At 40.5% G+C, this 15,062-nt stretch overlaps 1 protein-coding gene across 3 annotated transcripts in view; it reads right to left on the bottom strand.

The window, feature by feature from the left end:
• LOC140209864 (zinc finger protein 280C-like) overlaps positions 1–15,062 on the bottom strand; it is a 164,689-nt gene that overhangs the window by 124,273 nt on the left and 25,354 nt on the right. For 2 of the 3 annotated variants that reach the window (XM_072278451.1, XM_072278453.1), the window contains exons 2-3: positions 14,553–14,658; positions 1,845–1,992 (exon numbers count right to left, since the gene is read on the bottom strand). In XM_072278451.1, coding sequence (XP_072134552.1) covers positions 1,845–1,992; positions 14,553–14,576 — 172 coding nt within the window. In that variant the 5' untranslated portion in view covers positions 14,577–14,658. The remainder of the gene's footprint in view (positions 1–1,844; positions 1,993–14,552; positions 14,659–15,062) is intronic. The other variant, XM_072278452.1, reaches the window with a different exon arrangement.

Genomic DNA, 15,062 nt, shown 5'->3' with positions numbered 1-15,062 from the left:
ATGGACACATCAGTGAGGCAGGGAAATGGCAATGGTGGTTGAAGAATCAGTCAGTACCTCAGCCTCATGGGGTGAGGGCAACTCAAGGGATAGAGGTGTTGAAGGAATGACTATCTTGTGGAATAAAAAACAAAATTGATAACTCAAAGTGCTCAGCTGAATTTCCAGAGTGACATGAATTGATTGGAAATTGTCATGTTTTACCATTGGTAAGGAGCAAGTGGCTAATGTTTACCTTTCAATCTCATAATACTGTAAGATATATCATGCAATGAATTTCTACATTCATTACTTTTGACAAGGAAGATTTTCCAAATAAAATCAAGCTATATAGAGTTGCTAGTTACGTAAAGCTTCGAAGCTGTCAAAGGCTGAAAGCTATGGTGGATATGCTCAAAACTAATCAGTAGAGAAAGAACAAGAAAAGCCAGATAAATGATGCACCCAAAAGGGGGCTTGGTAAAATTGCATTAGTGAACAGGAATACTGTCAGATGACAAGAGGTAGAGTAGCAAAATTAGCAGAAGTCTCAAGAACTTCAGTGATTTTTTGGTGTTTTTCTGCAACATTCTACAGGCTAGTTATTCCATATGAGCATAATGAATTTTAAACTTTTCACTGGGATTTCTCGGAAAAAGAATATTCTTATGGATCCTCATGAAAAAAGGAAAACCACTGGATCACCGAAAAGAACATTATTCAATATTTATATTTTAAAAGCTTACTATAGATGAAATAATATGTACATTTTATATCTATACAGCCCATCCACATTATACATAAATTATAATTTTAAAGAACATGATTAGTAAATTTAACAATTTTCTCTGAGTAAATTCCAATCAGATACAGAAACCAATCAGTAAGTTACAAGACAGCTTTTATTTCATCCAAATTATCTTTCAGTGTTTAATTGTTCAATGGAGATGTACACTGATACACACTGAACCAAATACTTAAAAGTACAGAATCAGATTCAGATGCATCCAGTTCTTGAGGTTGGATGACGTAACAGACATGATTATATGAAACTTACTTCACAAAAATAATTCTCTTCTGGGGCTAGTATCACTGGTCAAATCTTTATTATAATAATTTCCTCAACTCAATAGCATCAAGTGAATTGTTTAACTTTGAAATGACTATAGTTTAAAGTTTGACATTTTAAATTATTTGATATTTATAGAAATACAAGAGACCACAGATGCTGGAATCTAGAGCAACATTTCCCACTGTTCCCATCCATCCTCCACACTTCCCTCACTTGATTCCATGCTCCTCCTTCTTTCCATCTTTTTCAACCCTTTGTCACCTCTACCCACTACTTCCAAGTTTCTGTCGTTATTTTTATTCTCCACTATCTGCCTAACATCCCTACTCACCTAATCTAACACCCACTACATTTTGTTACATCCCTTCCTCCTTTCCTTTAATACTGGCCATCTCCCCTCCATCATTCAGGTCAGTGAAGGGTCACCCCAAAATATCAACTATTTCACTATCAGAATGCTACCTAAATTCTTACAGCATCTTGTGAATTGACTCTTAGATTTTTTTATTGTAGAGCAATACAAATTGAATTAAAATAATCCAGTGTAAGCAATACTACCTTTTTAAACAAAAAAAGAGAAACCTTTTCACTGATTCAATCATGCAAAATACTGAATACAGAATCCAGTATCAGAACTTCTAGATTTCGACCCAGTGAAATAACCAAAACTGTTTTCTTGTTTAATAATAAGTTATGATCAATTTCATTAGAACATACACTTTTGCCACTTAAAACAGACTGCTCTGACTTGGAATCTCAATCAGTCCTAATAAAACAAGTATATATGTCATACTTAGGTAACTGGCGTTTTTGGAGCTTGTAATCTCTCCCACAAAAATGGGCTCATCATCATCATCTTCATCGTCTTTATTCCCTTTTTGCCAAGGTGCCAATTCTTCTTCTTCACATTCCATAAATAGTTCTGCCATTCTTGTACAGTCCTGATTTTGGAAGGGGGAAGGAAAAAGTTTGCTTCACTTAAAATGATAATTTAAACGTCATCATTACATACCTCAACAGAAAGAAATACAAGTTTTGTATCAGTTCCTAAAATTAGTAACATCAACCACTTCTGATTAAAATTTAGATATTTCTACTATAAATCTTTTAAACTATATTTTATTATTTGAACCAGTAATTGTTAGTCCAATGGAATCAATCACAAGAGGAAGCAATTATTCCAACACATGAACACAACTTCACTACAAGACTCCAAATGCTAAAATAGTTGCAGAACAAACAGTAGGGATGAAGGATCATCTTCCAGGTGGCCACTTGCCATATTATCTTGTCCTGCTTGCCAGTTAAGAGCAAGTTAAGAGCCCATGCTATTGCAGGAAAGTTACTAACATGGTTAGAGCATTGGCTGATTGGTAGGAGGCAGCAAGTGGGAATAAAAGGATCCTTTTCTGGTTGGCTGCCAGCGACTAGGTGTGTTCCACAGGGGTCACTTCGTTTTATGCTGAATATAAATGTTTTAAATGATGGAATAGATGGCTTTGTTGCCAAGTTTGCAGATGATACAAAGATTGGTGGAAGGACAGGTAGTATTGAGAAAACAGGCAGGATGCAGAAGAACTTAAGATTCAGAGAATGGGCAAGAAAGTGGCAAGAAATGAAATACAACATTTGAAAATGCATGGCCATGCACTTTGGTAGTAGAAATAAATGTGCAGACCATTTTCTAAACAGGGAGAAAATCCAGGAATCTGATATGCAGAAGGACTTGGGAGTCCTTGTGCAGAACACCCTGAAAGTTAACTTGCAGGCTGAGTCAGTGGTAAGAAAGGCAAATGCCATGTTAGCATTCATTTCAAGAGGTCTAGAATACTAGAGCAGGGATGCGATGCTGATGCTTTATAAGGCACTGGTGAAGCCTCACCTTGAGTAATGTGAACACTTTTGGGCCACTCATCTTAGAAAAGATGTGCTGGCATTGGAGAGTGTCCAGAGGAGGTTCACAAGGATGATTCCAGGAATGAAAGGGTTTTCATACAAGGAACGTTTGATGGCTCTGGGTCTGTACTTACTGGAATTCAGAAGGATGAGGAGGGGATCTCATTGAAATCTTTCAAATGTTGAAAGGCCTAGACAGAGTAGATGTGGAAAGGATGTTTCCCATGGTGGGAGAGTCTAGGACAAGAGGGCACAGCCTCCAAATAGAGGGGCGTCCTTCCAAAACAGAGATGCGGAGAAATTTCTTTAGCCAAAGAGTGGTGAATTTGTGGAATTTGCTGCCACATGCAGCTGTGGAGGCCAGGTCGTTGGGTGTACTTAAGGCAGAGATTGATAGGTTCTTGATTGGACATGGCATCAAAGGTAAGAGAAGGCTAGCAACTGGGGTTGAGGAGGAGAAAAAAAAAGGATCAGCCATGATTGAATGGCGGAGCAGACCTGATGGGCCAGATGGCCTAATTCTGCTCCTATGTCATATTGTCTTATGGTCTATGGTCTTATTATGAACTCCTTCACACTTAAGATTTTGGTTTTCAAAGTTTGAATTTTTGATCCTCTTCAAACAGCCAGTTAAATAAAGTTTATTTGGCCAGCAACCAGGTTTAAAACATTGCTTTTACCAATAAAAGTAAAATTTGTGAGTGTGTGTCACAAAAATCAGAATTTTGTAGGTCCAATATGAAATGGATGAAAACCATCCTAAAAGTTCTACATAACAGCAAGTTACAACAAACAACTGAAAAGTTCAGTATCAGCCACTTTGGCCCAGATATGCTACCTAAGGGCTCATAGTCCTAATGACCCAATTCTTTTGAACTTACCTTCCCTAGATCTGAAAGAGGGTTTCAAGGAGAGACAACACCACAGCAACAAGGCTTCAAAATGATTTCAAGGGCTGATAATGGGTTGGTTAAACAAGCCCTAATTACTAAACCTTCACAGCACAATAAGACCCACCTTCAGCTTTGTAGGTAATCAAAGCTTTCCAATGTTCCTAAATTTCTCTGGCATTCAGAAATTTCTAAATCATTAACAATAAACATTTGAAATATTATAAATAAAAACAAACTAATTAAAAGCAATTCCTGTCTTCGATATAACCATGCAGTAAATTCCTGTAATCCCAAGCCCTGGAAAATGTGGCCACTTTCCACATCTTGAGAACAACCTCTCAGTCAAAAAACAGATATCAATGATGAAATTAATTATATGTCTTCACCAAGTTAAGAATGCCTGACTTATGAACACCCCGCACAAGGGTGAGTTCTCATAACATTATTATATTCAGAAACATATTTATTCATTTGTTCCTATGAACAGAATTAATTTCTTCTTTCTACTTTTATTAATTGTTCTTTTGAATCAGTTTATGCGTTTAATGTCATTCATCACAATATTGTGGGGGTATGGCTATCATATACTGTAGAGTGATTTTTGTGTGGCTTCTGACACATGAACAAAACTGTCTCAAAAATATCTGTAAAAATGGAACCGTTCATAACCTGGAGACAACCTGTACCACTTTCAGTGCATCAGCACCAACTTTGGCTGATTGAATTTGAAGATCAAGGTTTTAAGACATGGGCAGCAGTCTTACCCAACTCTATGCTCTAAAAATCTACACTACCTTACTGAGGCATGGCACTAAAAAGTGACCACTGTTGTTGCCTTCACAAATTTCTCAAGAATTCACTGGAAGAACAAATCAGTCATTACCAGTGTCCTCTCCCAAGCCAATATTTCCAGTGTCAAGCTCCAAGTTACACCCAGTCGTTACAATAGGCACACCACTTTGTTTTCAACCCCAATAGCCGACTTCCAAAACAGATTGAATTCTGAGCTCTGATATAAATAGAGATATTAAGGGATAAGCTCAAGGTCTCCTTGTACAGATGGAAAATCAATACTAACACCAAACAGTAACTGGCACATAACTGCTCAAAGTGAAGATCAATTATTCCGGTGTTGAGAATCTTTAATCCATGCATCGAGCACGCAGACATACCTTCCATAAACCACCTCACATACTATCAACTTGCCCATCATATTAGTACCACCTGTCACATCAGCTGAAGAACCTGCAGTTCTCTATACTGGCCTCAGTCCCTTCGGAACCCACAAAACTGGAGTAGAGGCACGTCACCCTCAATCCTAAGGACTACCAAACACAAAAATCAATCAGCTTGTGGATCCTGCATGAGAGAAACATAATGCTGGAGAAACTCAATAGGAACCTGATACACTCCACAAAAAATACAAAGATGCTGCAAGAGGGAAGGCTTCAGATATTTCAACTGGACTGTCTTCAGAGAAGGTGTAACCTGTTCAGACAGAACGGTTTGCTAGTGCTGCTCTGGGAGTTTTAAACTAGAATTGCAGGGGGATGGGACCAAATACCAGGGAAGATAATGGAGTGGTTACAGGGAAAAGTGTTGTTAAGTTTACAGGAAAAGGCTGAGCATGGCACAAATAATGTTCTGAGTTGTGTAGATTTCAATGCAAGGAGTATTGTAGATAAGGTTCATGACCTTACAGCATGGATCAGCACATGGAATTATGCCATTGTAACCATTAGTGAGATTTGGTTGCAGGAGGGTAAAAACTGCCAGCTCAACGTTGCAGAGTACCGCTAGTTTAGACAAAGAGTGGGAGGGATGGCATTACTAGTCAAGGCAAAAGTCACAGTGTTCAAACAGACCAGACTGGAAGGCTCGTCTAATGAGGCTATAAAGGTAGAACGGACGATCAAGAAAGGAACAACCACATTAATGGTCCCAATAGTCAGCAGGATTTAGAAAACAAAATTTTGATAGTAGGTGGTGTTAACTTTCCACAGATTCAATGGGACTCTCATACTGTAAATGGGCCGGATGGGATAGAATCTGTCAAATGTGTTCAGGAAAGTTTCCTTAATCTACGTCCCAACTAAAGAGAGTGTGAGACTATATCTATTAGGAAATGGGACAGGGCAGGTGACAAACGTGTGTATAGGAGAATAGTTTTGATTTAGTGATCATAATTTCATTACTTTTAAAATAATTATGGAGAAGGACAAGTCTGGTCCTGGGACTGACATTCTAAATAGGAGATGGAACAATCTGGATGGCATCAGAAAGGATCTGGCAAGTGTGGATTGGGATAGGTTGTTTTCTCACAAAGGAATGCTTAGTAAATGTGAGGCCTTCAAAAGCAAAATTTTGGGAGTACAGAGTTTGAACATTCCTGTTAGAAAAAAAAAGGCAAGGCCAAAAGGTTTAAAGAATCATGGTGTGAGGCCCTGATTAAGAATAAAAAGGAGGTGCATAACAAGTATAGGCCAGTAGGAACAAATGAGGTACATGAACAGTATAAGCAATGCTTAAGGAGAATACTTAAGGAGAAAATCAGGAGGGTTATAAAAGGCATGAGGTTGCTCTGGTAGACAACAAAGGAATCACAAAAGCTTCTACAGATATAATAAGAGCAAAAGGACAGCAAAGAGATAAAACTGATCCTCTTGATAATCAGTGTGATCATCTATGCACGGAGTCGAAATAGATGGGGAAATCTTAAATGGATTTTTTGCATCAGTATTTACTCAAGTCCCGGACACAGCCTACAGAACTGAAGCAAAACAGCAGTGAGTTCTTGGACCATATACGGATTACAGAGGAGGTGGTGTTTGCTGCCTTGAGACATATTAGGAAAGATAAATCTCCAGGAACTGACAAGATGTCACCTCAGACCTTGTGGGAATTAGTGCAAATATTGCAGGGGTCCTAGCAGAGGTAGTTAAAACTGCCTCAGCCACAGGGGAGGTGCGAAGGATTGGAGGATTGCTAATGCTGTTCTGCTGTTTAAGAAACGCTCTGAGAATAAACTGGGAAATTACAGGGAGCCTGACATCAATAGTAGGTAAATTATGGAAAGGTATTCCAAGTGACCAGAAATATAATTATTTGGATAGACGGGACCTATTTAGAGATAGTCAACATGGCTTTGTGCGTGGTAGTTTGTGCCTAACCAGAGCTTTTCCAGGGAGATTACCAAGAAAGCTGATAAAGAAGAGGAAGTGGGGCTTGTCTACGTGGACTTTAGCAAGACCTTTCAGAAGGTCCTGCATGGGAGGCTGGTCATGAAAGTTCAGTTGCTTGCCATTCAGGATGAGGTAGTAAATTAAATTTGGCAATGGCTTCACAGGAGAAGTCAGAATGGTAGTAGATTTTTGCCTCTCTGACTGGAGGCCTGTGTCACAGGGCTTATGACTCATAAATCAAAGTATTCAATACAGGAGTTGGGATGTAATGCTGAAGTTGTATAAGACATTGATGATGCCTAATTTGAAGTTTCGTGTGCAGTTCTGGCCACCCACCTACAGGAAAGGTATCAATAAGGTTGAAAGAATATACAGAAAACTTTACAAAGACATTGAAAGGGCTTGAGGACCTGAGTAACAAGGAAAGGCTGAATACGTTAGGACGTTATTCCCTGATGTGTAGGAAAATCAGGGGAGATTTGACAGAAATATACAAAATTCAGTGTTATAGATACAGTAAATGCAAGCAGGCTTTTTTCAACTGAGTTTCAGTGAGACTAGAACTAGAGGTGATAGGTTATGGGTGAAAGGTGAAATATTTAAGGAGAATCAGAGGGGGAATTTCTTCACTCAGACGGTGGTAAGAGCATTGAACTAGCTGCCAACTGATGTGATGAATGTGGATTTGATTTTGACATTTTTGAGTGTAATTGGATAAGTACCTGGATGAGTGGGCGATGGACCAGGTGCATGTAAATGAGACTAAGCAAAATAATAGTTTGGAATGGACTAGATGGGCCAAAGGGCCAGTTTCTGTGCTGTAGTACTCTATGACTCTGGGAATTCACTGGCAGAATTTTGAAGTTTCTGCATTTTCGTGACCTACTAGCACTAAAGACTAGAATGGCTTAGAAAACTCAGTAAAATTTGGAGCTTATATTTCAGCTAGAAAACAAGCAGTTTCAAATTTCACATCAAACTCAACAAATCAGTAAAGCATTAGGAAATTATGCGTATCTTTGTTCACATTTTCAAACATCAAGATCAAAAACAAATTTCACCAGAGGTAAAAAAAAAAAATTGCTTTCTTTGCACATACACTCAATGGCTACTTAATTCGGTAGCAGCAACTCGATGCATAAAAGCCTGCAAACATGGTCAAGAGGTTCAGTTGTTGTCCAGACCAAACATCAGAATGGGAAGAAATGTTATCTAAGTGACTTTGACCATGGAATAATTGTCAGTGCGGAATTAAGCTGAGTAGCTCAGAAACTGGGATCTCCTAGGATTTTCGTGCGTAACAGTCTCTAAAGTTTACAGAGAATGATGTGGCAAAACAAAAAACTTCCAGTTCTGCGACAAAAACACGTTGTTAATGAGCGAGGTCAGAGGAGAATGGTCAGACTGGTTCAAGCTGACAGTGAACAACAATAACTCAAATAACATTACGAAAATGGTGTGCAAAAGGACATCTCTGAAAACACAACTTGTCGAATCTTGATGTGAGTGGGCTACAACGGAAGCAGAAGACTACAAACATGGACTCTATGGCCTCTTTATTACAGGAGATACCTAAAAGTGGCCACTATATGTATCTTTCCCATCACCAACAGCATTGAGTTGTCACAGCAGAGGAGGCCATCCAATTCAAGAGTATGCTGGCTAACACACACAAAAAATGCTGGTGGAACGCAGCAGGCCAAGCAACATCTATAGGAAGAGATATAGTGGACGTTTCAGGCCAGAACCCTTCGTCAGGACTAACTGAAAGAAGAGATAGTAAGAGATTTGAAAGTAGGAGGGGGAGATCCGAAATGATAGGAGAAGACAGGAGGGGTGGGGTGGATCTAAGAGCTGGAAAGTTGATTGGCAAAAGGGATACCAGACTGCAGAAGGGAGAGGATCATGGGACGGGAAGCCTGAGGAGAGAGAGAAGGGGGGAGGGGAGACAGGAGAGTGGACAGCAGACAATGTGAGAGGGACAGAGGGAGAAAAAAAGAGAAAAAAGGGGGAAAATAAAAAATATTAAATAAATAAGGGATGAGGTGTGAAGAGGAGGAGGGGCATTAACGGAAGTTAGAGAAGTCATCAGGTTGGAGGCTATCCAGGTGGATAGGTGTTGTTCCTCCAACCTGAGTGTGGCTTCATCTTGACAGTAGAGGAGGCCGTGGATAGACATGTCAGAATGGGAATGGGATGTGGAATTAAAATGTGTGGCCACCGGGAGATCCTGCTTTCTCTGGCGGACAGAGCGTAGGTGTTCAGCTTAACAGTCTCCCAGCCTGCGTCGGGTCTCACCAATATATAGAAGGCCACATCAGGAGCACCGGACGCAGTATATCACCCCAGCCAACTCACAGGTGAAGTGTCACCTCACCTGGAAGGACTGTCTGGGGCCCTGAATGGTGGTGAAGGAGGAAGTGTAAGGGCATGTGCAGCACTTCTTCCGCTTACAAAGATAAGTGCCGGGAGGGAGATGGGTGGGAAGGGACGGGGGGGGGGGAACGAATGGACAAGGGAGTCATGTAGGGAACAATCCCTGCGGAAAGCAGAAAGAGGGGGAGGGAAAGATGTGTCCGGTGGCGGGATCCCGTTGGAGGTGGTGGAAGACCCAGACAGTCCTTCCAGGTGAGGCGACACTTCACTTGTGAGTCGGCTGGGGTGATATACTGCGTCCGGTGCTCCCGGCAAGACCCGACGCAGGCTGGGAGACCGTTTTGCTGAACACCTACACTCTGTCCGCCAGAGAAAGCAAGATCTCCCAGTGGCCACACATTTTAATTCCACATCCCATTCTGATATGTCTATCCTAAGCCTCCTCTACTGTCAAGATGAAGCCACACTATGGTTATAGTGTGAATAACACCTTATATTCCGTCTGGGTAGCCTCCAACCTGATGGCATGAATATTGACTTCTCTAACTTCTGTTAATACCCCTCCTATCCTTCACACCCCATCCCTTATTTATTTATCCTCTTCCCCCCCCCCCCACTTTTCCTCCCCCTGTCCCTCTCTCTATAACTGCTTGCCTGCTCTCCACCCTCCGGGCTCCCCTCCCCTCTTCTCTCTCTCTCTCCCCAGGCTTCCTGTCCCATGATTCTCTCCCTTCTCCAGTCTGATCCAGCAGGCAGCACAGCACGGCGGCAGCAGCCTTTCGGATCTGGTGCTACCTTAATATAGTTTTTTAATTTAATTTTAGGCACAATTAGGGTTTAAAGCAATGGATAACAGAGCGACTATCTACCATTGCCAGATACTTCACAATACAGATCTCACCCAAAAACAAACCTTCATGAAGATCTGCTGGTTAAATTGCGCAACCTCGGCCTGCTGAGAGAATTGGGCCCGCAGTCCTCGGATTTGCCTGATGCCAATGGCCAGAAATGGAGATGTCGTAAGCGATGTGCAAGGAAGCAGAAGCGAGGCCAGCGGGCAGGAGTCTGTGCCCGGAAAAAAGCAAGCCCTAGCCAGCCAGCTCTCCCATCCATTCTGCTCTCCAATGTCCGCTTGCTGAGGAAATCGGGCCCGCAGTCCTTGAAGTTGCCTGATGCCAATGACCGGAGGTGGGGACGTTGTAATCGGTGCACGAGGAAGTGGAAGCGAGGTGAGCGGGCAGGAATCCGTGCCAGGAAAAAAGCAAGCCAGCCAGCTCTCCTGTCCATTCTGCTCTCCAATGGACATTAAATTGGACTACTTCCAACTCCAATGAAGTACTCAAAGGGAGTACAGAAACAGACGTGACCCCGGACGCCGCCATTCAGCTGTTTATTTATGTAACAGTTTTCCCCCTAAGCCATCGGACTACCAACCTACTGCCCTCCGCTGTGCCTATTGTCTTGTTTATTTATTGTAATGCCTGCACTGTTCTGTGTACTTTATGCAGTCCCAGGTAGGTCTGTAGTCTAGTGTAGTTTTTGTGTTGTTTTACGTAGTTCAGTGTAGTTTTTGTATTGTTTCATGTAGCACCATGGTCCTGAATAATGTTGTCTCGTTTTTACTGTGTACTGTACCAGCAGTTATGGTCCAAATGACAATAAAAAGTGACTTGACTTGGTATTCCTTTCGCCAATCAACTTTCCAGCTCTTAGATCCACCCCTCCCCTCCTGTCTTCTACTATCATTTCAGATCTCCCCTCCCCCTCCTACTTTCAAATCCCTTACTATCTCCTCTTTCAGTTAGTCCTGACGAAGGGTCCCAGCTTGAAACATCGACTGTACCTCTTCTTATAGATGCTGCCTGGCCTGCTGCCTTCCACCAGCATTTTTTGTGTGTGTTGCTTGAATTTCCAGCATCTGCAGATTTCCTCGTGTATGCTGGCTATTATTTTGAATTAGTTTACTACTGTCATGTGTATTGACATACAATGAAATGCTTGTCTTGAATACTGTTCATACAGATCATTTTGTGTCAGTACATTGTAGTAGTAGAATAGAGAATGCAGAATAAAGTGTAACAGCTACAGAGAAAGTGCAGTCCAGGTAGACATCAAGGAAAAATATCATACATAAAAAGTAGCCTTTGAGGTCAGGAGTCCCAAAATCCCTCACATTTGCTCACCAAAATTCATCATATTAGCTCTTTTAATCAATACATTAATTCAACACAAGATTTTGAGTGAAAGATATGGACATTTAAATATGAGATTAAAATTTTGAACCACCATAGAGCTCATGGAGAAAGCATTCATAGTTGAGACTCAGTATGTTCAAACATAAAAGGGGTCCAAAATCTAACTCAATTCTCAGATAACCTGTCTTCTTTGGGCAGAGCTAAAGATGGCACCAGAAGGTGACTTCTCCCAGTTCACAGCAAAACATTTAAATTCTTCCTATTTTAATGTCTCTAGTTTCCTTTTCAGGGTGGCTGGAGTCCTATCGGGATCTTTGATATACAGCGGCACTCACAATTACAGTTCTGCACGACGGTATGTTCCCGTTCTTGGAGCTTGCCGATTGCCCGCATCTCAGTTACGTTCAGGTTCAGCTTAAAGTCTGGTGTCTTCAGAGCCTTGCACAGCCTGTGGACACGAACACCCGCCAGTGTTGCAAACTGAAGCGTAGTGAGAGCCGGAAAATTAAAGACAGCAAGAGCGGCTATCGGAGGACTCTGCACTTGGTAATCGATCAATCTCTCTCAATGGTGAGGGAGAGTTTGCTGCCAATTCTCGAGTCAGGGAACTTGAAATAAAAAGCAAAATTTCAGATTGTCTGTAACACTGAAATAGCAATCGTTGTCTCCCCCTGTCACTGTAGGAGTAATATCTGTCTATCCCTCATTAGTGAGAGAGGGCACCTGTGAGATGTCGAAAATGTTGGGGTGACCAGTTAGTTTTTGAAGTACTGTAGACCATGATCCCTCTTTGGGGGCTTTTGTGTTGCTTGCACGGTGAGTGATGGGAATGCTACTGCTTATGCTAAAGTAAGTGGGGCAGGGGGAGGATTTGATGCTGCTTGTTTGTGTGGTAGAGCACTTTGGGGTTCTTACAGTATGTTCCTCTGTAATTCATTCCCTGTGATTTTTCTTCTGCTTCAAAGATGTCTGCAGAGAGTGAGAATTTCAGGTTGTATATTGTATACATTCTTTGATACAACTATTGAACTATTACAATCCAAAAATAAAGATTTGGGAAAATAAAACTGCATGAAAAGAAAAATGAACCCAAAACCTCTGAAAACTAAGCAAATCTTAGAAGTATAGCAATATAGGTTTGAGAAAAATGCCAACGGAAATTCTGTATAATTGTAAAATATTGCAAAGCTTCTTAAACAACTACCAATCTCAGTTGTGCCAATTAAAAATGCTAGCAACAATCAGTTCAAAATGCAACAGCATTTAAAATGAGATAAAAGTGAGTGATTTTTTATTGTTATGAATGTTTAAAGCACAACCAAAAATTCAAGGTACAAGGGGATAGGTGTCAATTATTTGATTACAGACATCAAATAGTAAATTTACAATAGTGATGTTCATAAGGATTCTGACATTGAGATCACTTGACCCTTTCCCAAAGTCCATTGCTTAGTAATTTGCTGTAAGAATTCAAGTCAATGTGAGACTAATTACTAATTAAAATATCTGTGGTATACACAGCAGCATCTATATTTTCTAAGAAGTTTGCGCAGATTCAGTACGTATCTAAAACTTCAGCATGCTACCACAGATGCACAGTAGAGAATATCCTGACTGGGTGCATCATGGCCAGTCAACAATGCCCAAAAACAAAAAAGCCTACAAAAAAGGTGGATACAGCCTAGTCCATTACAGGACAAGCCTTCACCAACATTGAACACACCTACAAGGAGCAACACACACAAAATGCTAGAGGAACTCAGCAGGCCAGGCAGCTCTATTGGAAGAGTACAGTTAACATTTCAGACCAATACCCTTCGACAGAACCCTACGCCCCAAAACATCGACTATACTCTTTTCCACAGATACTCCCTGGCCTGCTGAGTTCCTCCAACATTTTGTGTGTGTTCCTCAAGTATCCAGCATCTGCAGGTTTCTCTTATTTGTGAGATCTACATAGAGTGCTGCCACAAGGAAGCAGCATCCATCATCAAGAACCCTCACTATCCAGGTAGAGCTCTCTTCGCGCTGCTGCTATCAGGAAGAGAGGGTTGGGGTACTAAAGTCTTAGATCCCACACCTTCATGTTCAGGGACGGTTATTACCTTTCAACCATCAGGTTCCTGAACCAGCGTTGATGAATTTCATCTCAAAACTGAACTGAATCCACAACCCATGGACTCATTTTTGAGTACTCTTTATCTCATCTTCTCAGTATTATTTATTGTTCGTTTGCCTTTTTGTTTTTTGTATTTGTACAGACGATTTTCTTTTGTACATTGGTCAGTCTTTTTGTGTAGGTTTTCATTGATTCTATTGTATTTCTTTGCTCTACTGTGAATTCCTGCAAGAAAATGAATCAGAGTAGTGTATGGCAACATATACTTGCCTTAATAATAAATTGACTTTGAACGGCAGCTACTTCACTTATTTTAAAAAAAGTTTATTCACTAACCAATTATTACAATAATCAGAATGTTATTTAGTTTCAAATTAAAATACGACTATTACTATTTACAATACATTTGAGCCTGAGGGACCCACCATTCTCAGAAATTCCCTATTGTGCCCACAGTTATCATGTCCTCCTCCAACAATACCTGACCATGGATGCAACCCTATAAGAAGGGCAGTCAATCCGCTCAGTCAGAGCGCTTGACTGCCTGCTACAAGTATTTTCCTTCAGCTCTTCAACCAACCTGCACAATCTTAATCACTACCTCAGCATAGCAACACTATTACACTATGAACTACAATAAACTTTCTTTTATAGTTCTAATTGTGTTCCTTCTAGCATAATTTATATTTTATTTCTACTGTAAAGATTGTATCTATGTTATGTGCCCGTGCTACTGCTGTAAGGTTTTCATTGCACTTGTGAATACATGCACTTGTGCACATAATAAACTCAACTGACATTATACTGCATCTATCAATTTTTTTGCCCAAATCAACTTACCTCTATCTCTTTGCTGTCTCTCATCTTGCTTTCCCAGCCATCTTTGCAACTGCAGTTAAGGTTTGCAGTGGCACCCCATTAGCTACACTTATTCTCGATGTAGAATCTGTAACAAATGTCAAAAATGATTCTAATTTCATAAAACTAAGTCGATCTTACTAAATTGCAATCATTTTTAAACATTCTGATACTGTTTTCTTAACAAATTCCAGTACTTTCCCCAAAGATGACAGCTATTAAACTAATTGGCCACTTTTCAAAACCCCTGTTTTCTGAATAGAGGCATTACAATTGGAGTTTGCAAATCCATTAGGTGTTTATAATCTAGGGAATTTTGGAAGATTGCAACCAAATGTAATCATGCATCTTTGGAGCCATTTTATAAAATCCTAGAATACATTATAATCCTAGTATCATAATACATTCAACAAGCTTCCTCAAATGATGTCGTTGGAGAATTTGGATAAGAAATAAACAGGCAACCTCAATGCTGCCCCACGTATGAAGAAC

The sequence above is a fragment of the Mobula birostris genome, chromosome 14, assembly GCF_030028105.1.
Source record: "Mobula birostris isolate sMobBir1 chromosome 14, sMobBir1.hap1, whole genome shotgun sequence".
NCBI classification, from domain to species: Eukaryota; Metazoa; Chordata; class Chondrichthyes; order Myliobatiformes; family Myliobatidae; genus Mobula; species Mobula birostris.
This window is presented reverse-complemented; position numbering and strand designations above follow the sequence as displayed.